The sequence below is a fragment of the Bos grunniens genome, chromosome 5, assembly GCF_055505025.1.
Source record: "Bos grunniens cultivar Pamir isolate PY7600 chromosome 5, Bosgru_T2T1.0, whole genome shotgun sequence".
NCBI classification, from domain to species: Eukaryota; Metazoa; Chordata; class Mammalia; order Artiodactyla; family Bovidae; genus Bos; species Bos grunniens.
In genome coordinates, this window is record NC_141169.1 from 96442740 (window position 1) to 96466049 (window position 23310).

At 34.1% G+C, this 23310-nt stretch overlaps 1 protein-coding gene across 18 annotated transcripts in view; it reads right to left on the reverse strand.

The window, feature by feature from the left end:
* The window catches only part of ATF7IP (activating transcription factor 7 interacting protein), a 115076-nt gene that overhangs the window by 35223 nt on the left and 56543 nt on the right, over positions 1 to 23310 (reverse strand). For all 18 annotated transcript variants that reach the window (XR_015164229.1, XR_015164226.1, XR_015164230.1 and 15 more), the window contains 4 exons: positions 16816 to 16899; positions 15304 to 15449; positions 13792 to 13929; positions 6498 to 6563 (listed from right to left, as the gene is read on the reverse strand). Coding sequence is in view for 8 of the 18 variants with exons in the window: in XM_086401931.1 (XP_086258057.1) it covers positions 6498 to 6563; positions 13792 to 13929; positions 15304 to 15449; positions 16816 to 16899 (434 nt within the window). In the remaining 10 variants the exon portion in view is untranslated. The remainder of the gene's footprint in view (positions 1 to 6497; positions 6564 to 13791; positions 13930 to 15303; positions 15450 to 16815; positions 16900 to 23310) is intronic.

The following is a 23310-nucleotide window of genomic DNA, read 5'->3' on the forward strand; positions in this document are numbered from 1 at the left end:
GCAACACTGACTTTCGGGGGACACTGATCAAGGTACTGGCTTCCGTCTCACCCAACTTGGAAGAAGCAGCACACATTGGGTGTCTTGGGGGGTAGATGAGAAGAAAGGCAAACCTCTTGGCTTGGTACTAAACCAGAAAACTGGCAGTAATACAGAGAGACAGTAGGGGTAACTCCAGTATAATGGTTTGCTAAAGCAGCAGCAATTTGAAAGGCAGATACCAGGTCGGGGATGGGACGTTCCCAAATAGAACCAGACAAAACTCTGCAGATTGGAGATACACACACAAACGCCAAGAAAATGCCATCTCTGAAAAAAGGTTTGAAAGGAGATCAGAGTTATCTAACTTGACCTACTAGTAAAGGTCTTCATCTGTACAAAGATATTCCAAAAAGATGGGAAGTGTACTTTTTCAAATGCCTAATTTCAGCAAAAGAGAAACATACCAAAAAAAACAGAGAAATATGGATCAATCTATGAAATTAATCTCTAGAAACTAATCTTAAAGAAACAGACCTAGGAACTACCCAACAAAGAATTCAAAATGACTATCATTAAGATGCTCAATGAGACAGAAAAGAACACAGAAAGAAAACTAAATGAAATTAGGAAAATAAAGCAAGAAGAAAATGAAACTTCAGAATAGAACCAACAGAAATTCTGGAGCTGAAGCCTACAACAACTGAATTTAAACATTTACTAGAAGGGATAAAAACCAGACTGTATCAAGCAGAAGAAAGAATCAGCAAACCTGAAGATAAATCATTTGAAATTATTGAGTTAAGAGAATCAAACAGAAAAAGTGAATGAAAAAAAGGTAAAGACAGACTAAGAGATTTATTAGACACTATCAAGTGGGCCAATATACAAATATGGGAAAACAAGAATGGAAAGAAATAAAGTAGGCAGAAAGCCTTCTTAAGTAAAGGCCAAAATCTTCCCAAACTTAAGAAAGAAAACTGACAAATTCAAGAAGGTGAAAGACTTCCAACTCAAAGAGACCTACACTAAGAAACATTATAGTCAAGTTGTGAAAAGTCACAAAGGTTGTAAAAGTGGCAAGAGAAAAGGGACCCATCACATTTAAGGCTGCTCCCTTAAGATTATCAGTGCTTTTATCTCAGAAAAAACCTAGCAGGCCACAAGGGAGTGGAATGATATATTCAAGTGCTAAAAGAAAAATACTGCCAAGCAAGAATATCATAACCAGCAACACTATCATTGCAAAAATGAAGGCAAAATTAAGAGTTTCACAGTAAATACAAAGCTGAGTGCATTTTGCACCACTAAATCCACCATACAAATGTTAACCAGAGTCCTTCAAGTAGAAATGAAAGGACACTAGAGAGCAACCTGAAAGCAAAGAAAAATATAAAACTCTCTAGTAAAAGTAAATACAAAAATAAATACAGAATACTGCATTACTAGAAAGTGGAAATAGAAATCCCACCTAATTCTAGTACAGAATTTAAGTATAAAATATAATTGTAAATCTATATTAACGTACACACAATACAAAAAGATATAATGTATGATATCAATGAAGTGGTGGGAGGAAAAAAGTGACCTAAATTTATTTCCAGTTTAAAACAGTTGTAAACTTAAGAGACGTGCAAATCAAAACTACAATGAGATATCATCTCACACCAGTCAGAATGGCCATCATTAAAACATCTATAGTATTATTAAAATGTCCATCCTACCCAAAGTGGTCAAAAGTTTCAATGCAATCTCAATCAAAATTCCTGTCATTTTTTGCAGAAATAGGAAAAGGCACCCTAAAATTCAAATGAAATCTCAAGAAATTCTGAATTACCAAAACAATCTTAGAAAAGAACAAAGTTGAAAGCTTATACTTCTAATTTTAAAACATGTTACAAAGCTACAGTAATCCAAACAGTATGGTGCTGGAATGCAGACAGACACATAGAAATGTCAAACAGAATACTGACCCCAGAAATAAACTCTTAATGTAAACACTCAAATGATATTCTACAAGGGTGTAAAGGCTACACAATGGGTAAAGAACACTCTTTTGACAAACTGTGTGAAATTGGATATCCAAATGCAAAAGAATGAAGTCAGACCATTAAATCATATGTAAGATTTAATCCAAACGGATTAAAGACATAAAACCTAAAACTATGAAATTAAGAAGAGAAAACACAGAGGAAAGCTTCACGACAGTGGATTTGGCAATGATTTCTTGGATCAAAGCAAAGGTAACAAAAGCATTAACAAGACAAAGAAGATTACATCAAACTTAAAATCTTCTGCACATGAAAGGAAACAATCAACAGAGTGAAAAGGACACCTACATGATGGCAGAGAATAACTACAAATCATGTAACTGGTAAGGTGTTAATATCCAGAACATAAAAAGAACTCCTACATCTTAACAATTAAAAGATAAGTAACCAGATTTATGAATGGCCGAAGGACCTGAATAAACATTTCTCCAAAGAAAATATGCAAAATGATCAATAAGCATGTGAAAAGATGCTCAACATCACTAAGCAGAGAAATGCAAATCAAAACCACAATGAGATAAGGCCTCACATCCATTAGGGTGGACACTATCACAAAAGAGGAAAAAAAATTTTTTTTGCCAAAAATATACAGAAATTGGAACCCTTGTGCCATGCTGATGGGAATGTAAACGATGTGACTGTTCAGTTCCTCAGTGTTACTTGTTCAGTCGTGCCCAACTCTGCAAGCCATGGACTGCAGTCCACCAGGCTCCTCTGTCCATGGGATTTTCTGGCAAGAATACTGGAGTGGTTTGCCATTTCCTTCTCCAGGGGATCTTCCAGACCCAGGGATGGAACTGGGGTTTCCAGCACTGAAGGCAGATTCTTTACCGACTGAGCTACCTGGGAAGCCCTAAATGTGACTTTAGCAGTGATGTGACTGCAAAAGAAAACTATATGGAGGTTCCTCAGAAAATAACAGAATTACCAAATGACCCAGCAATTTCACTTCTGGGTAGAAATATCCAAAACTTTGACCTCAAAGAGGTATCTGCACACCAATGTCATTGCAGCATTATTTGTAAGAGCCAGAAGTTGAAACCAGCCCAAATATCCATCAATAAATAAATGGATAAAGAAAATGTGGTATATACATACAATGCAGTATTAGCCTTAAAAAAGGAAATCCTGTCATATGCAACAACCCAGATGAACCTTGAGAACACAATGCTTTGTGAAATAAGATAAAACAAATACTGTATGACTGCACTTATGAGATATCTAGAGAAGTCAAAACCATGGAAACAAAGTAGAATGATCATTTCCAGGGGCTAAAGGGGAGAGGAAATGGTAGTTGTTCTATGGAGGTCTTAGTTTTGCAAGATGAAAAATTCCTAGAGATATGTTACACAATAATGTGAATATAGTTAACACTACTGAATTGTAGAATTTAAAATGGTAAATTTTATGTTAAGTTTTTATTACAATTAAAAAAAAAGAATTATTTTTAATAAAAAATTGAAATGCAGGATTTAGATTAAATCTAAAATTTGAGAATCAACTATAAGTCACTGATTTCCATAAAGGAGAGAAATATCTTGATATTTCTTTTATAGTAAAAAAAAGATAAAGGATGAAAGTTAAAGATATCAGTCATAAAGCCCTAAAATAGATTAAACATGAATACGGTCTTAATAGCAAACTGCTTATGAGGATTTTATTTTCTTTCAGAAATTAATAGAAAATGTTTTAAGCCAAATCTGAATAATGGGGTTTGTTATTAACTGATTAATATCAGAGGACCAAGGAGCAAATCTAAACAGAAGAAAAGAATCTGAAGTGGTATTGCTTGTTTAGTTATTTTGGTAAGGGGGATAATTCTCAATATTATTTTATGTGTCTTGTTTTTAAAGCCTAGAAAGACATATGTAAAATTATAGTGGAAATTAAAACATGGAAGAACAAAATCTTTTGACATTTCTCTAGAAATATCTCTCATAAGAAGAAAACAATAACAAGAATGAGTTAGAAAGATGTCTAAGTTTTGAAATTTAAAACTGGCCTTACAAACTAAAAGAAGTAACACAATTTGAAAGACTGAACACTACCTTAACATTTTCTTCAAGTGCCACACACACTAATTGTTCAAATTAATCTTTTCTGATTTTTAGGAATTACACAGTATTTGTCCTTCTTTCCATACTTATTGTAGCTCTTCAAGACAAACTTTTCAGGGATCGTAATATTTTTATCTGTATATCTTAAGGTCTCTGCCTATCTCCTTTAACTAAACAAGTAAGACCTGGAAAACAGTTCTGATAACAAATGAGATATGCACAAACACTGGAAAAATACAAGGTGGGCAGCACTACTTAGTTCAGACACAGGATGAAAAGAAAAAAATGGAAAATCATATTGTAAAAAACAATGGAAAAATTTCAAAACCCTATGTTTCGTTCAGGCATAGCAAATAAAGGTTTATACCAATTTTCTAATAGAAGAAACAGTTTTTATAGTGTGACCAAAAAAAAAAACAAACTTTTTTTAAAAGCTGAGAAACTAGAGTTTAAAATCAGAAATGTAATTACATCAGTGAAGAAGACCATAATAAAAAAATCTTTGGGTGTGGCCAAATGAGGATTTGATGATTAGCCTGTGTAAACAAACTGTTAGTTGCTCAAGAAAAGATAAATCAGAGCTTAAAAATTTAAGTTCAAAGAATATAAAGATGCAGAACAGATCTGTAGCTGCCAGAAAACAGGAGGTAAGGGTAGGGTAAAAGCATGGTTGAAATTGTAAAAGAGAAGCAGGAGGGTATCCCTGTGTGGTGTGTATCTTGAACTGTGGTGGCAGGTTACATAAATCTATACATGAGATCAAATTGCAGACAAACACACAGATAAACATAATTAATTTATGTAAAACCTGAAGGAAACTGATAAAGTCTACAAAACTATCTGATAGAACTGTACTAATTTCTTGGTTTTGATAATGTACTATGGGTATAGATTTCACCAATGAGTGAGGCTGAGTGAAGGGTTCATAGGAGTCTGTGTGTTATTGTTCCAATTTCTTGTGTATCTATCATTTCAAAATGAGTTGTTTTAAAAAGTCAAGTAAACAGGATATGAAAATGATTCAAGACAGAAATATCTATAGGAATAATGACTACTACTGGAAAAACTACTATTGGAAATTACTACGTACTAGGCAATAAAGTGCGATTCGTGGGGTCGCAAAGAGTCGGACACGACTGAGCGACTGAACTGAACTGAGGCAATAAAGTTATCAAGACTCAAAGAAATGTAACTTGCTCAAATGAAAAAAAGAGGAAAAGAAATTCAACTAAAAACAATACTGCAATGTACAATGCTATACTAAAAATCCATATTACAGAATAACTAAGGAAACAACAGAAAGCAAAGCCTAACTGCAGACCACAGTTTGTGCTATGCTACGACACCTGTACTAAACTACATGGAGTAAGAAAGGAAGAGGAGAACTGGGCTACTTGAGGCCATGTAATACTGAACTGTTTTGCAGGACATAAGAGACTAAACCACTACACTGGCAAATACAGGCATGCCTTGCTTTATTGCACCTCACAGACACTGCATTTTTAAAAAACTGAAGGTTTGTAGCAACATGCGTCAAGCTTGGTACAATTTTTCCAATAGCATTTCCTCACTTCTTGTCTCTGTGTTACATTTTGGTAATTCTTGTAATATTTCAAATTTCTTCATTATTATTATACTGCTATTTGTTGTTGTTTTAGTCACTGAGTTGTGTCTGACTATCTGTGATCCCATGGTCTGTGGCTTACCAGGCTCCTCTGTCTATGTGGTATTCCAGGCAAGAATACTGCAGTGGATTGCCATTTCCTTCTTGACCCAGGGCTCAAACCTGTATCTTCTGCATTGGCAGGTAGATTCTTTACCATGTAGCCACTAGGGAGACCCTATTATAGTCTACAGTGATCTGTGACCAATGATCTCTGATGTTACTGCAATTATTTTATGTTTTGCATTTTTAAATTAAGGTATGTACATTAAAACGTATCTAAACGATTTTTCAGACATAATACCACTGCTCACTTAATAAGACTACAGAATTAATGTAACATTTATGTATTTTTTTCTTTAATGAAACATTTTTTTTTTTTTTTTTACAAATTTGTGGCTTGCTTTATCACAATAATTGCTTTACTACAGTGGTCTGGAACTGAACCCACAGTATCTCCAAGGTATGCCTGAGAGAAACATGGTAAGGCAAATCCCCAAAGCTTAATTTTAAAGATGGATAGAAAATACAATTTCAAGAATGCCTTACATATACATATTACATGTACTGATGTTCATATGAAAACAATGAGGATTAGAAAGGGTTAATTAGCAGAAGTTCCAGAAACAACATGCAGGAAGTACACAGTATAAAAGAAAATTTCAGACTTCTTTCCTCCTAGGTCAGCACCTCCTAAGATTACCACTTAAAGCTAAATATCAACTATCCAAGAATAGAAATTCTTACTTCTTGTCTTTTCTTAAGATCTTCTTTGGCTGCTCCAAAGCGTTTGGTTAACCTGGCTATCTTGGCCTAAAAAAAGCAAAAATGAGACAGAAATCAAATGGCATTATAATATTAAAAAGGAACCTGTGCATACATAACAAGAAATCTATGGGTAATAGGATCCTCAGAAGACAGTCAACAGCAAAGAAAATAAGACAAGTTGTTGTATAATCCTTGACTTCAAAACCCAAAGTAAACACTCTTAAGTTTTAGAAGATTGGCTTTTTTCCTCCTTGCTCACAAACCAGCATATTTCTGAATATATGTGCTTGCATTTCTTATTATTTAACATAGTTGGAACCACACTTAATTTTCTCACTGAGAATTATATATTAATAGTAAACATATCTATAAATCACAGAAGATCCCTAACCAATAGTACATATGAGTCTGAAATTCTCTAGGCCAGAACACTGGAGTGGGTAGACTTTCCCTTCTCTGGGGGATCTTCCAAACCCAGAAATCAAACCCAGGTCTCTTGCATTGCAGGTGGATTCTTGACCAGCTGAGCCACAAGGGAAGCTACATCTACAGTAATCAAATACTTCTTTTCAACAATTAACCTACTGGCAGATAAACAGCAGCAAGATCTTTTTTGACCCATCTCCTAGAGTAATGAAAAATAAGTAAATAAACAAATGGGACTAATTAAAAGATTTTGCACAGCAAAGGAAACCATAAATAAGATGAAAAGACAACCCTCAGAATGGGAAAAAATATTTGCAAATGAAGCAATTGACAAAGGATTAATTTCCAAAATATAAAAACAGCTTATCCAGCTCAATATCAAAACAAAAAAAAATACCAATCAAAAAATGGGTAGAAGACCTAAATAGACATTTTTCAAAAAAGACATACAGATGGACAAAAAACACATGAAAAGATGTTCAACATCACCAATTATTAGAGAAATATAAATCAAAACTACAATGAGATATCACCTCACATTGCTCAGAATGGTCATCAAAAAAAATCTACAGACAACAAATGCTGGAGAAGGTGTGGAGAAAAGGAAATCCCTTACACTCTTTGTGTGAATGTAAATTGATACAGCCACTGTGGAGAATGGTATGTATGTGTGTGTAAGTCGCTCAGTCGTGTCCAACTCTTTGTGACCACATGGACTGTATACAGTCCATGGAATTCTCCAGGCCAGAATACTGGAGTGTGTAGCTTTTCCCTCCTCCAGGGGATCTTCCTAAACTAACCCAGGGATGGAACCCAGGTCTCCCTCATTGCAGGCAGATTTCTTTACCACCGGAGCCACAAGGGAAGCCTGGAGAACAGTACAGAAGCTCCTTAAAAAAACTACCATATGACCCAGCAATCCCACTACTGGGCATATACTCAGAGAAAGCCATAATTCAAAAAGACACATTCACCCCAATGTTCAATGCAGCACTATTTACAATAGTCAGGACATGGAAGAAACCTAAATGTCCATTGAGAGAGAAATGGATAAAGAAGATCTGGTACATATACACAACAGAGTATTACTCAGCCATAAAAATGAATGATATAACGCCATTTGAAGCAACATGGATGGACCTAGAGATTTTCATACTGAGTAAAGTCAGACTGAGGAGGAGAAATATTGTATGACATCTCTTACAAGCAGAATCCAAAAAGAAATAATACAAATCAACATTTACAAAACAGAAACTGACTTACAGACTTAGAGAAAGAACTTATCATTGTCAGAGGGAAGGGATACAGGAAAGGCTTAGTCAGGGAGTTTGGGACAGACATGTACATACTGCTATTATTTAAAATGGATAACCAACAAGGTCCTACTGTATAGCACAAGGAACTCTGCTCAATGTTATGTGACATCCTGGATGGGAGAAGCGTTTGGGAGAGAATGACAGATGTATATGTATACCTGAGTCCCTCTGCTGTCCACCTGAAACTATCACAACACTATTAATCAGTTATACTCTAACATAAATAAAAAGTATTAAAAAAAGAAAAGAAATGCCTGAGATGGAAAAGGTTGGGAAAGAAGACACATGGCAGAAGGGGGCTTTAAAAGCTCTCACCCATCTCAGGAAATTGAGAACACTATCTGAATGTTCAGGACAGAATGCAAGCTCACAAGTGGCCTGAAAAGACCCTAAGCTGCCACCTCAGACTAACTTTCAGAATTTATGCAAGCAGGAAGAGAAGAATAAGGCAAGTGTGATAAAACAGGTTGTAAATGGTCTAGCCTAAGTGTTGAAAGAGTACCCCAATGCAGTTAATCTGCAAACATTTGGGAGAGTAATCATTTTATTTTTTAGGCTCCAGGCATTTAAATGAAAGTTGCTCAGTCATGTCTGACTCTGCTACCCCATGGACTGTAGCCTGCCAGGCTCCTCTGTCCATGGAATTCTCCAGGCCAGAATACTGGAATGAGCTGTTCCCTTCTTCAGGGGATCTTCCCAATCCAGGGATTGAACCCAGGTCTCCTGCATTGCAAGTGGATTCCTTACTGTCTGAGCATTTAAGTTAACTGTCAAAATATCAGCTGACCACTAAGCTAACAAAACATAGACTTCAGTGACCATACACAATAACGAATATATACTTTCCAAAAATTGTTTAGAAAACCCACTAATCAAGCAAACAACAACAAGCAGCAATAGCAAACCCTAGATAGAAGGGGGAAAATCTGATTTTCTGAATTGTCACATTGCAATATTCAAAATATCCATTTAAACAGTAACAATGAACAAATTAGGGCATATGCAAAGAAGTAAGAAAGTATGGTTTATTCACAGAAAGAAAAAAAATTAACAGAAATATAGCTCAGGCATAAGACTTACTAGACAAAGACTTTAAATAAATGGTTTTAAATCTATTCAAAGAGCTAAAGGATACCATTGAGAAATAACTTGAAAAGAAAAAAAGGAAAAAAATGTCTCACTAATAGAGAGAATATGAGTAAAGAGACAGATATTATATATTTTTTAAAAAGCATAAATTCTGCAGCTAAAAGTACAATAACTGAAATTAAGAAATTCACCAGAGAGATGGGAGGACAAGACTGTGAAAGAAAAGTTTTGTATACTTTTTTGCATAATAGGTATTAATTCAAGAGGTTAAGTTTAATCTCCAGAGTGATCACTAAGGAAAAAGTAAAAACTTTATAGAAAGAGAAAAATGAAGAGAGTTTAAATGGTTCACTAGAAAAAAATCACAAAATAAGGCAATAATGTAGGAATTAAGCAACAAAAAAGGTGAAAGACAAGTAAAATGGTAGGACTAAGTCTTTCTTTATCAATAATTTAAATGTAAAGAGATGAAAAACTCTTCAGTTAAAAGGCAGAGATTGGCAAAGTGGATAATAAATCATAACCTAACTCTATGTTGCCTACAAGACTTCATCAAAATGTAAAATTTCTGTGCATTAAAAGACATTATCAAGAGAGGAAAGTAAAAAGAAAACTTACAGAATGGGTGAAATAGTCATAAATCATGTACTTTAAAGTGTTCAATATCCAAAATATGTAAAGAACTCTTACAGCTCAACAATAAAAAGGCAAAAACAAAAAATCCAGGAATAAAAATAACTTAAATTTTCTCTAAAGTAGATACACAGATGTTTAAACAACACATGAAAAGATGCTGAACATAAGTAGCCACTAGGAAAACACAAACCAAAATCACAATGAAATACCACTTCATATCCATTAGGATGTCATAATTATTTTTAAAAAACACAGACAGTAACAACTGTTAACAAGGAAATGGGAGAAATGGAAACCTCAACATTGCTGGTGGGAATATAAAACAGGAAACAACTGACTATTCTACAATCAATTAAAAGAATTACCATATGACCCACAATTCCATGCCCCAAAGATTTGAAAACAAGTATTCAAACAAATACTTGTATACAAATGTTCACAGCAGCATTATTTTCGATATTCAAAAGGTAGAAAGAACCTAAATGCTCATCAAATGGTCATCAACTGAAGAATACATAAATAAAATATGTGTATGTGTGTGTATGTATACACAAGTTAACATCTTGAATTAATTCCTATTTATTTTCAACAGTATAGAAAGATAAATATTACTTAGCAATGAAAAGGAATATAGTAGTGATACATGCTACAACATGTATGAATCTTAAAAACATTATGCTGTGAAAAAACAGGCCAGACACAAAAAGTCACATATTGTATAACTCTGTTCATATTAAATATGCAGTATAGGTAACTCAGTAGAGACAGAGAGCAGATTAGTGGTTCCCAAGAGCTAGGGGGAGAAGGAAATGAGAAGTGACTATTTAATGGATACAAGGTTTGCTTCTGGATTGATAAAAATGTTCTGGAACTAGATAAAGATGATGATCATACAACAGTGTGAAGGTACCAAATGACACTGAACTGTAAACTTTGAAAGTAATTGCTATCCAAATTTTACTTCCATAAATATCTAAATATCAGAACAACAAAGAAAGAGATGGGAACTAAATCGGGCTGAGTAAAATGTAAATAAATGGCATGGTAAGGACAGATCATAAATGAATGGAAGCTACAATATGAAATCAAATGGCTGAAATAAAAATACTGTGAGCATTAACACTCTGCAGTGGGCTTTCCTGGTGGCTCAGTGGTAAAGAATCTGCCTGACAATACAAGAGGTACAGGTTTGATCCCTGGTCTGGAAAGACACCACATATCGTGGAACAGCTAAGCCCGTGCACAACTACTGAGCCCGTGCTCGAGAGCCTGGGAATCACAACTACTTAGTCCATGTGCTGCAATTACTAAAGCCCGCACACCCTGGAGTCCATGTGCAGTAACAAGAGAAGCCACCACAACTAGAGAGTAGCCTCCACTCGCCTCAACTAAAGAAAACCCCACACAGCAATGAAGACCCAACACAGCCAACAAATAAATACAATTATTTTTTTTTTAAATCTTAAAAAAAAAATACTCTGTAGGACAGTGAAGCAACTGGTGGGATTAGGAAAAGTGGATCAAAAACTAGGAGATCTAAATTACAAATCAGAAAATGAACACAGGTTTAAACTGGTACACAACTGAGGAAACTGAACTACACAGAAGAGAATTAACATGCAGCATTTTAGAAAGATGAATACAATGCTTGAGAAGGACCAGTAAAGATGTAAAAAGCAGTACCAAAGTGGTCGTGTAAAAGGCTGCTATTATAATCAAGGAACTGGGTAATGATGGTCTTGTAGAAAGTTAAAAGATATAAAAGACAGACTTTTAAAAGAAATTTAAAAGTTTTAATTTGGCAACTCACTGTGTATACGTGAAGTGATATAGAGGAATTAGTTTCCAAGAACTAAAAAATTGTGAATAAAAGAAACAATGGGAAGACATTCCTTGAAGATTTTTCTGAGAATTCAAGAATTTTGAGTAAGGGGAACAATGTGCAACTCCACAACATGACTTATTTGTGGAGAAGATGATTGATTTGATGTTGCAAAGATTAAGATTCTAAGGCTACAAAGAAATATGCAAGTGCAAAGGTTTATTAAGTTAGAGACAGACTTGTATCTTAAAAATATGAGTTAAAATCTCAGGTTCTAAAAGCACAAAATCATAGATGCAGCCATGGGACTGATAACAAACCATGAATGAAATTATTCTCTTAAATCTTCCAACATTTTCAGTTCTAATTCAACATTCTAAATAGTACTAGTAAAATAAAATGTAATGATCAGACAACACTATCACTAACTATATAAGGACCCGCTAAAGGTAAGAAACAGGAATAGTGTTGTCCTAAATGATGCATTATAAAATAACTACAATGACCTTATTATTAATAAAGTCTCACTTTAAATAAAATTTACAATATTAAATTAAAAAACTAAACTTGTTGGCTGAGATACATAATTCCTAAAATCTAGTCACAGTTGCTTGCAATTTGCTTTCAACTGCGCAACTTTATTTTCATGAAACACTTCTCCCTTATTTGTAAGTAAGCCTCTATAAGTGGTTTTCAAGTCAGCATCTGAGACAATGCTCATTTTTCAGACAACCTACCAAATAGAAACACATTCCCTTCTGACAGAATGAATGCATTGATGAAATTTCCCAGTTTCTTAATCTTGGAATGAAATTAATTACTAACACATGCTACCATGTGCACATTTCAACTAATCAGAAGCTCAAGCACTACGTGTTAATATACAGACATATTCAATAAAAAATTAAAAGTAGCAATTATTCATAAACACAGATCAACAAACTAATGTCTTTAAAAATACAATTCATTGGAGGAAATAGATTAATATAAAAAGAATCACAGCAAACATTATTTAGTACGTAACAGCATTTTAGATGATGCCAGCCTTTCTTCACTGACTGAAGAAATACTGAAGATGCACTACCAAGATTATTTCTGAGGCTTGGCATGGGTTGATACATATCTCAAAAGTATGTTGAAGTCTGAACCCCAAGTATTAGAACACAAACTTATCTGGAAATAGGTAATTGTAGAGGTAATTACAGTTGACCCTTGAACAACATGGAGTTGAACCGCATGGGTCCAATTATACATGGAAATTTTTTTTCAATAAATATACTATTCATATTTTCATTTTACAGATCTTTAAATTGAGTTAGAGTCTGTGTTCAATTAGAGATCACCATAACTGAAATCAAAGGAACTAGGGTTTGAGTTCTGATTCTATCCGAACTGTTCACTGCTGTGGGTGAGTCATTTATGAATTTCTTCATTTTCTGAGGCAGGTACCAGTACACAGATTTTCAACTGCAGGCAGTGGGGACAGCACCTCTAACCCTTACATTGTCCAAAAGTCAACTCTAGTTAAGATGAGGTCCTACTAGAATAGTGTGGGTCCTAATCCAGAGTGACTAGTATCCCTAGAAAAGGGGGGAATTTGGAAGCAGACACACATACAGACACAGCACTATGTGAAGATGGAGCCAGAAATCACAATGATACTTCCACAAGACAAGAAATGCCCAAGATTGTCAGTAAACCGTAGGAAGCTAGAGGAGACAAAGGCAACAACTCTTTCTTACAGCCTGATGGCAGCTTGACCTTGGGCTTTTAGCCTCCAAAACTATGAGACACTACATTTCTGTTTTGGAAGTCACCCAGTTGATGGTATTTTTTTTAATGGCAGCCTGAGCAAACTAATAGCGATTCCTTTTATTCCTAATACTTATAAGTTAAATATACTTTATTGTCAACTTGGAAAACATATACTAGAAAGTAAGTTATGAGAATGATGACACGTGGATATGCAATTTACTGTACAAACCTGTAGTTCAGCAAGAACTGTTTTATGCCTCTTGTTACACTCAATCTTTTCCACTCGTGTTTTCAATTCTGCCAATGTCTTATCAAATACAGCACACTGCAGTGCACACAATTTTTCTTCCAGTAACCACTGTACAACCTAAAAATATATATTCCTTTGTTACAAAAATGGAATTTCAAGCAAGCAGCAAACAGTAAATATTCTGAAGTACTCATAAGACAGTACTAATACATTAGCTAGTTTGTTTAAAAAAAAGTACTGGCATCCATAACACAATGATATCTGTTGAAATCCTCTACTTCTGCCTATATATAATATCTACTGTAACAGAATAAAATGTACTAAAAATAGAAAATTTCCAGAGGGTGAAATTTTTAAAACATTTTGAAATTGGAAGTTTTAATATTTTCCTCCCATACCCTCTATTGTGATTTGAGGAAACAAGGTGAAGGACCAGATTTTAATATTTTCTAATCTGTTACAGATGATATTTTTAGCAGACACTAAGAATCTCACTGCTCTATGAAATTTACTCACAGTTTTTATATTTATCTCATTATGGACCCATAAAGAGGACACATGGTGCGTATCCATGGACCACACTTGAGTAACACTTTCCTAGAGGAGTAAACCCTCAGTATACACAGATGTTTTCAAAATCCTTTCACATAGCTATCTTCATATTTCTAATAGCTCTAAAAGAAAGACTAAACCGGCATTATTATCACCATATGATAAAAAGATCCGAGAGAAAAAAAGCTACTTTTTTACTGTCTCTGTTCCTTTCTCTAATGGGGATATTTACACTTTGAGGCCTAGGTTATTTATAATTTCACCATTAAATCTGTAAGGCTTTGAAAAATTAATTTCACCCAAGTCTCCTATTCTTCTCTTAAAAAAAGATTTGTCGACATTTATGAACACATTTTGAAAAATATATTAAATACTTCATATTTTCATTATTTTTATCTCTAGTCTAATACATACAGTGAGAAGTTTCCAATGCCTGTACTTTAAATATTCCTTTTCCCTAGTCCTTCCAGAGCCTTGTTCATACCATTTTTAATACTAACCCTAAAACACATAACAAAGAGCTTAGAATGCAGGGACTTACAGTCATGAAATCAGCTTATGAAAAAAATTATAAAAGCTAAAATGTTAACATATGAGACTCTAATGTTCCTACTAGAATGAAGTTGAGTGTAGAAGGGAAAAAAAGCTGAAAACTGATACCCAGTTTTGTATAAAGCAAGTAAGAAGTCATAATGTCTCTCCTATTTTGATGATTAGTATTGTATCTTTAGAAAAACAAAAACAATTTAGCTTCAAAAGAGTCACAAGGAATTTTAGAATTAAATTAAGGGTAATAAGCCCAATCACTTTCTTCAAGTTCTTTGTTTCTATGAGAAATCTGAATATGTCAATAAAATACAGAGTAAAGTCAAAAACCTAGAAGAATAAAGATGGTGGTGCCTTTTATTTAATATGGTTTTAACTTATAATCTCTAACACCTTTTGTAGCTTCTGGTTTATATCTCCTTTGGCTGTAATCTTTACTTGAAATTCTGCCTCATATTCCTCTTCCAAATATCGACGGCGTTTGGACTGTATATTGTCCATGTCCTCTGACTTAGAACGTTTTCTTCTAAAGAATTCACCTGAAAAGAAAAAGTAGGTGTTTTTATTAAACACCAATTAGATGCTTTTATTATAGACTTTAATGCTTATTTTCCATCCTCAGGAAAATATTATTTCTATCTACAAAACAGCTTTCTCAATCATTTGCTTTTGTGATCAGAAAAGTTAGTAGATAGCTTTTAGCTTTAAACTTGAAATGATTTTCAATATGCTAAATAAGAACTTCCCAATGGCTAAATAAGCAAATGGACGAACAACATGAACAAAGAACATTCTTTCCTCAAAATCTTCCTATTAAGATGGAAGATGAACTAACAATATGAGATCATCTCAAACTCATTCCTTTTAATAAATTCTATATACAACATGAATTCTGACAAAATACAGCATTCATTCACAAGTCACAGATTTCTCAGCATGCATTCTCATATCACATACTTCTACAACCGTGCATAGCTTTAATTATTTACTTCTTTCCCCTCAGTAATATTTTTTCCTCACTAAATTTAGGAAAAATTCTTCCTTAATCATTAGCCTTAGGAAAATAACATATCAACAGTTACTCTTAACATATCTTAAGAAATTGCAAATATATATTGATAAAAATAATAAAATTAATGTTATTAGGAAAGCAATTTGGTAAATAATAAATATTCAAAGACCTTCACTTAGAAATTTGTTTTAAATACTGACAACACTCATGAGATCATAAGCAAGTTTTATCTGGTTTCTTTTTGAAAGAAAAAAAATATAAGAAAGAAAATATTAAAATCTCCACACTTATTAAAGAAAAATGGCTATATGTGACCATAAATTTTCCTCTCTACCTCACCCTATATCCATATCTATGTGCCTGATTTAAAATCCAATTCTATTCCACAACTTTTCTTGTATTATAACTTACACATGCACAGATGGAGGGCAGTAAGACAGAGAGTTACAGAATACCAATTTCTTGACTTCTGGTCCAGTGATCTTTCCGTAAACCTAATGACATTCAGTTACATTGTTTTCCCCTTCCCATAAGGCTTAAGAACTTTAAATAAACTGAGATACATACTTTCATTAGCCATATCACCTCAGACACAATTCCTATAGGCCCATGATCTAAAAGAAAATCTAAAACAACTTCTCTCAAGATATTCAGATAGTACCTTACTAAATAGTAAGCTTAAATCTTTCTTATGGAACAACGGAAAGAATAAACAAAACAATAAAGCACATGAAATAATTAACATTGAGTTAACCATCAACAAAATGATTTTACTGTGGCTTACTTAAACTGAAAAATTTTACAATCATTTCATGGACAGAAGAGTATTTTCTACAGCCTTAAAAGCAGAAACAATTTTTAAAACAATTTCAGGTTTGCTTGTACATGCTTACTTTTCTCAGAAGGTCTTTCATCTTCACGTATTACTTGCTCTTCCTCCTCAGGTTTGCTGTCCTTTTCATTGCTTTCTACTTGTTCTGTAACAAAAATAGAAAAGGAAAATTTCTTCCAATATAATTTGTCAACAGTTCATAATAATTTATATTTTTGGTGTAATTAACCAGCTAATGATATTTTATGAAATCAGTCTCAAAATGTAAAATATTGGGAATAAAAAAAGGAGCATGAACTGGTGGAAATCAATGACCAAGTCTAGCTTTAAATGTTCTTGCAAGTACATAATAAACTCTTAACATGGAAAAAAAATAATTTTGATTTTAAAACAAAATATCTTAATAATTTACTGTCATCAATAGATGTGAAAACAACTACTATAGTGCATTTAGATTCCTTTACATTCAGTTATTAAAACTAAAACATTAGTTGTGACTAATTACAAAAAAATACAAAAAAAATTACAAGTTACTGACAAACTCAAAACACCTAATATTTTTGACCAGATAGGCTGAATCACTATTTTAATGGTTATGGATAGGTAAAGTCTATCCTAAAGATATCTTTTATCCTAAAGATAAAAAAAAAGTTTTACTAAAAAGTATTAGCTACTTCAATACCAGTGCCAACAACTAAATTAGCTAGGTGCTTGACATACATTACTTCTTATTCTCCAAATAATCCTACACGATAAACAGTATTTTTGCCATCATGTAGATAAGGAAAGTAACATTCGGAAAGGTTAAGTAATTTTCGGGCTTCCCAGGTGGCACCAGTGGTAAAGAACTCGCCTGCCAATGGAGGAGAGTAAGAGATGCAGGTTTAATCCCTGGGTCAGGAAGATCCCCTGGAGGAGTATGGCAGCCCACTCCAGTATTCTTGCCTGGAGAATCCCATGGACAGAAGAGCCTGGCTGGCTTCACAAAGAATAGAACATGACTAAAGCAATGTAGCACAGGTAATTTTCACAAGAGGCATATAAAAGCTAACAATTAAAGAACGTGACCAAAAAATATTTATAAAGATATCTATACAACTGCAATGTTATAACAAAGAAAATTCCACAGGCACCAGAAATGGCCTTTGGTCAATCAATTTATAGCTCCTCAACTAACTCAATCATTTAGGGGAGAAGAATGATTCTCTAATCACTAATCACTAATCACTAATATACTTGGGTTCTATTTTTCTCCCTTATATCCTTTAGCTTCAATAAAACATGCCATATTTCATCATATACTGCAACCAAAATTAAATAAGCAATGATGTGCATATAGCACTATATAAAGATTCCAATAAGGCATTTCTGCTTCAAACACCAGGATTTTAGTTTCAACAGCCCTGAGTAGTGTGTGTGTGTGTTAGTTGCTCAGTTGTGCCCAACTTGTGATCGCATGAACTGACTATAGCCCACCAGGCTCCTTTGTCCATGGAATTCTCCAGGCAAGAATACTAAGTAGAAGCTGAGGTTTTAAAAAAAAAAAAAAAGGGAATTTTTAGGAGAAAACAGGCAAACACGACTGTTTGTTTCCTATTACAATATTTTTCACACTAAGATATTAAAACAATAAATCTGTAAAACACAACAATAGTAAAAACAAGAATGTTAACACAGTACATATAAAGATTACTGAGACTATACTTAAATTTTAAAGTTTAAAGTATTAGAAAATTAACTTCCTATTTACCACCCTATGCTCATGAGAAATGTTTTTCAGATTTCATCCCTCAACCTCAGTTCAATGAAATCAAAGTTTGTTTTGCTCCTTTGTAGACTACACACTCATTACAAAGCATTTACTGTATTTACTTTCCCAAGTTTTCTTGTCTTTAATACTAAGGGTGGTGACTCCCATAGTTTTCTAGTTTCCAGAGTAACTGGGTTGCTTAAGATTAAGATTTACATAGTCTTAATTCAGCAAACCATCATACCACCAAAGGACAAAATTAGTCTTGTAACTTCAATCGATCAGAAAACAGCAGAGCAAACTGGCCTGGTTTGGTCTGCCTGTCTTATGTGTATGTTACTCTCCCTCTTCTCCAAGAGAGATGTCAAGCTAAGCTTGCGATTCCTTCATTTTATTAAAAAAACTCCTCTTATCATCCAATTCCCTTTTTCCAAATTTGTTTAGAAGATGAGACTATATTCTCAATACTTAAAACACTTATTAGGACTTAAAAATAGACAAAGAGAATTAAAATTTAGGCTTGAGTTTGACTTTATTAATAAAGAATTTGGGATTAAAAAAATGGTATTAACAGAATCTACAGAAAGGAGTAAGGCCCTATCTTTAATTTTTTTTGTTGTTGCTCACAAAGCCTATACAGAATCTAAGTGAACTTGCATCAACTCAGAATAATAATCAAAAGCCTATGTACACAGGTTTATATATAACTTAAAGTAGTTTCTGGGATTCCTAAAAGTTATCCAAATACTTAGGTTAAGACTGTTTTTGTTTTTTAGAAGCTGTCCTCATCCACAGTTTCTGCTGTAATCCCTCCCATCTTGAGTACAGACTCATATATTGGCATGCTTTCATATGCATTTCTATCTGTGGTATTCTTTCAACCAGATGAGACAGTAAATTCCCTAAGAGCAGGTACCAAACCTTGTAATTTTGGTGATCCTAAAAACCTTGGGAGAGAGCTAAGACAAATCTTTCTGATGACAGTTACCTTTAATATAATTCCACTAAATTACAGTAGAAAAACTGTGTTGTAGAGGATAAGAAGACAGAATTTACATCAGGGGTTATTTCCCCATTTTCAGAATTACATGGAATAGAACTCTATTCCAAAAAAATATGGACAAAACCATTGCCCTGGGTCAGAGTTGACAAACATTTTCTGTAAATGGTCAAAACATAAGTATTTTCAATCTTGTGGGCTCTATGGTCTCTGACACAACTGCTCGATTCTGTGCTTATGATGGGAACTACTGATAAAAAAATATGTAGTACATAAACAAATAGATGTGGCTATGTTCCAAGAGAACTTTATTGACCAAAACAGTTAGGGCTTGTAAGTCATAGTCTGCAATTCCCCGCCTTAGATTAATGTCTATGAGAAACACTTAAAACAAAAAGTTCCTACAGACTAACTAAAGACAATATAATCCACACACACACAAAAAAAAAAGGCAAAGAAGATAAAACAAGCAATTTATAGATACTAGGAGAAGGCAATGGCACCCCACTCCAGTACTCTTGCTTGGAAAATCCCATGGATGGAGGAGCCTGCATGGATGGAGGAGCATGGCTGCAGTCCGTGGAGTCGCAAAGACTGAGCGACTTCACTTTCATTTTTCACTCTCACGCACTGGAGAAGGAAATGGCAACTCACTCCAGTGTTTTTGCCTGGAGAATCCCAGGGACGGGGGAGCCTGGTGGGCTACCGTCTATGGGGTCGCACGACTGAAGCGACTTAGCAGCATCAGCAGCAGGAACATAAATAGCCAATGTAAATGTCAACCTCACAAGACATATTAAATGTCAGAAAAATGTGGCATTACTGGTAAAATGTCTTTTCCAGAACATTTTTAAAGGCTTTGTTTAACTAATACAAATTTCCAAATAATGTATCTTCCACAGTAAGTTTTTGTGCTCCCTTTTAAAGCAAAATTGGGGGGCAAAGTTACATTTTATTATCTTCAATTCTCCCATTCTCTCTGAAATTCAACTTCAAATAGGCTTTCAACTACGCTGCCCCTTGTGACAAATGACCTCCAGGTCATTAAATATTTCTCTTCCACCTTAACTGAACAAATAGCAGCATTTGATACATAAATAGAGCTAGTTCTTCCTTCCTTCTCAGAACATTCTTTACTTGACTTTCTAAGACAACAAAATCTCCTAATTTTCTTTCTAACGGAAGCTCATTCTTGGTACTCTTTGCTGGTTCTTCCTCATCTCCTCAATCTCTAATCACTGGACTACAAAGAGCTCAGTTCTTGGACCTCCTCTCACTCACTTATGTCTATATGGTCATATAGACATTATCTATGTGTGCATGCTTGGTCATGTCCAAATCTCTGAGAACTCAAGAAGTGTAGTCTGCCATGCTCCTCTGTCCATGAAATTTTCCAATCAAGAATACTGGAGTGGGTTGCCATTTCCTACTCCAGCCATATGGTAATGTATCTACTCCTAATTATTCCTAGACAGTCCAAGCCTCTGCCCTAAAATCCAGATATATATCTAACATGGGCAACAACAGCCATCTGAATCTGACCTTCCTCTCACATTTCCCTTTCCAAAACTGGTTTTATCTTTGATCTTCCTCAACTTCTTGATAAAAAAAATCTGCAACTTCCACACCAATGTATAGGAATACGAGGTTCCATAAAGAAAATCCAAATAGGTTAAGACAGTTGAATATTAGTGGGCTGAGATAATAAAGAATTTTAGCTGAACACAGTAAACAGTGAAAACAAATTATTAATAATTTTAATTGTCTAAACCATGGCAATTCTATTACTTTCCCTAAAGCAAAATTAGAAATCTTAAATTCTATTCCCATGCAATTATCCTGATTAGCATTTATGATCACTTAATTTATCTTATAAATAAATTAACTGAAGATGAGATGGTGGATGGCATCACTGACTCAATGGACATGAGTTTGAGTAAGCTCCGGGAGTTGGTGGTAGACAGGGAAGCCTGGCGTGCTGCAGTGCATGGGGTTACAAAGAGTCGGACATGACTGAGTATCTGAACCAAACTGAATTTATCTTAAGGATTCAGTAAAAAGGGAAAAACAAATCAATCAGATATTTTTAAAATCTGAAATAATATCTGGAAGGAAATTATGTCAGAACTTAGTATAAAGTCTTATTTACTCTCAAACAGATTATTCTCCTCAAAAATATTAAGAAATAACAATGTTTAAAGAATTTTAAAAAGCCAAGTAGTCAGAAGAGCTCTCCCTTTCATTTCTCCATAAGAAACAGAATGACAAAGGCAAAAACGGAAGGAAAATTTGAGAATACAGTAGCTTGAAAGCTAAGGAGAATCTCAAGAGAGAGGGACTGTTATTAAGAGATCATTTAAGTATGAGAATAAAATTAAAAGAAGGATGCCCCTGGATTTAACAACAGGACCATCAATGTCACTCCTCTGAGAACAATTAAGTAGGAGGCTGCTGCTGCTAAGTCACTTCAGTCGTGTCCAACTCTGTGACGTGGAAATCACAATTCAACTAAGTTAGAGAGTAATAGGAAGAGATGAAACTATGCTAGCTTTGTTAATGTAACTTGAAGAGTGCCACTGAAGACAGGAAAGATGGAACAGTAGCTAGAGGAGAGTATAGTAGGAAAATACATGAAAGGTATAACTGATGTGTACACCTCCTCTAGTGTTGCTGCAATGTTCCCACAGAGAAACCTTTCTTTTCCTAGCCTTTTTACACAGACTATGATTTTAAACATTTAGTGAGTATCAGTTATTATACAGTAGGAATAGCTGCAATCGTTTTAGATTTTTCTATCTTTGTAAATCTGAAATAGCTTTTCTATTTGCTTTCTGATATCATTCATTATTTTTTATTGATGCTAATACATATCATAACTGCTACATTTAAAACAAATTTGCTAAAGAAGTGTCTGAAATAAAAAGTTTTATGTTTTCCTACTAGTACAGCCATAAGCATTAGTACTTAGAGGGAAAAGCCAGATTTATAATTCTGTGTTCTGAAAATACTAAAAATTAGTCAAGAATAAGGAATCTGAAGAAAGTAATACCTTGACAGATGAACAGCAACAAATATGACATGAAACAGATTCTACCACCATATAAAAAGAACAAAGAACAGATAAGAAACTATACTTTAATCTACAATAACAAAATTTCCTTTGGATCCGGGGACAGAAAATAAAAGTTCAGTTACCAGCTAAGAAATTAAATCTATTACTAAACTTACTCTGTTAACAGCATACAACCAAATAAAAGTCTAAAAGTAAGTAACCAAAAATAAACCCAACTCTGAATTTTCAAAGTATGCAATAGGGGTAGCTGAATATTCATCTTGCTGCATTTAACAGCACTGTGTGGGAGGAATAGTCTCCAACAGCCTAGATTCTGGAATAAAGGTAAAACATATAAACCCATTAAAGCTTCAATTTGCTCTAACTTTCTTATATTCACTACCAAAAGATATTTTTAATACTACTCTCTCTATACTTACTGAGAAATAAGTGAAGTTCACCCTAAACACTGTTACTTATTATCTTTCTAAAATGTAAATTTGATCATGTTATTCTCCTCTCCTTGAACTCATTCAATGGTTCCCCAGTGCTAGTATGTTCTGGCATTATATGCAAGGTCCTCCATGACACACTTTTCTTTATATTACTTAAAATATTCTTATATTTCTTATATTACAAATTACTTACTTAATTCCACAAACATTTACTGAGCACTAACTGTGACCCAAGTATTATTTTGACCTGATTATGATGGCTCAGAGCAGAAGTGATAGCAGTGAAGATGACGAGAAGA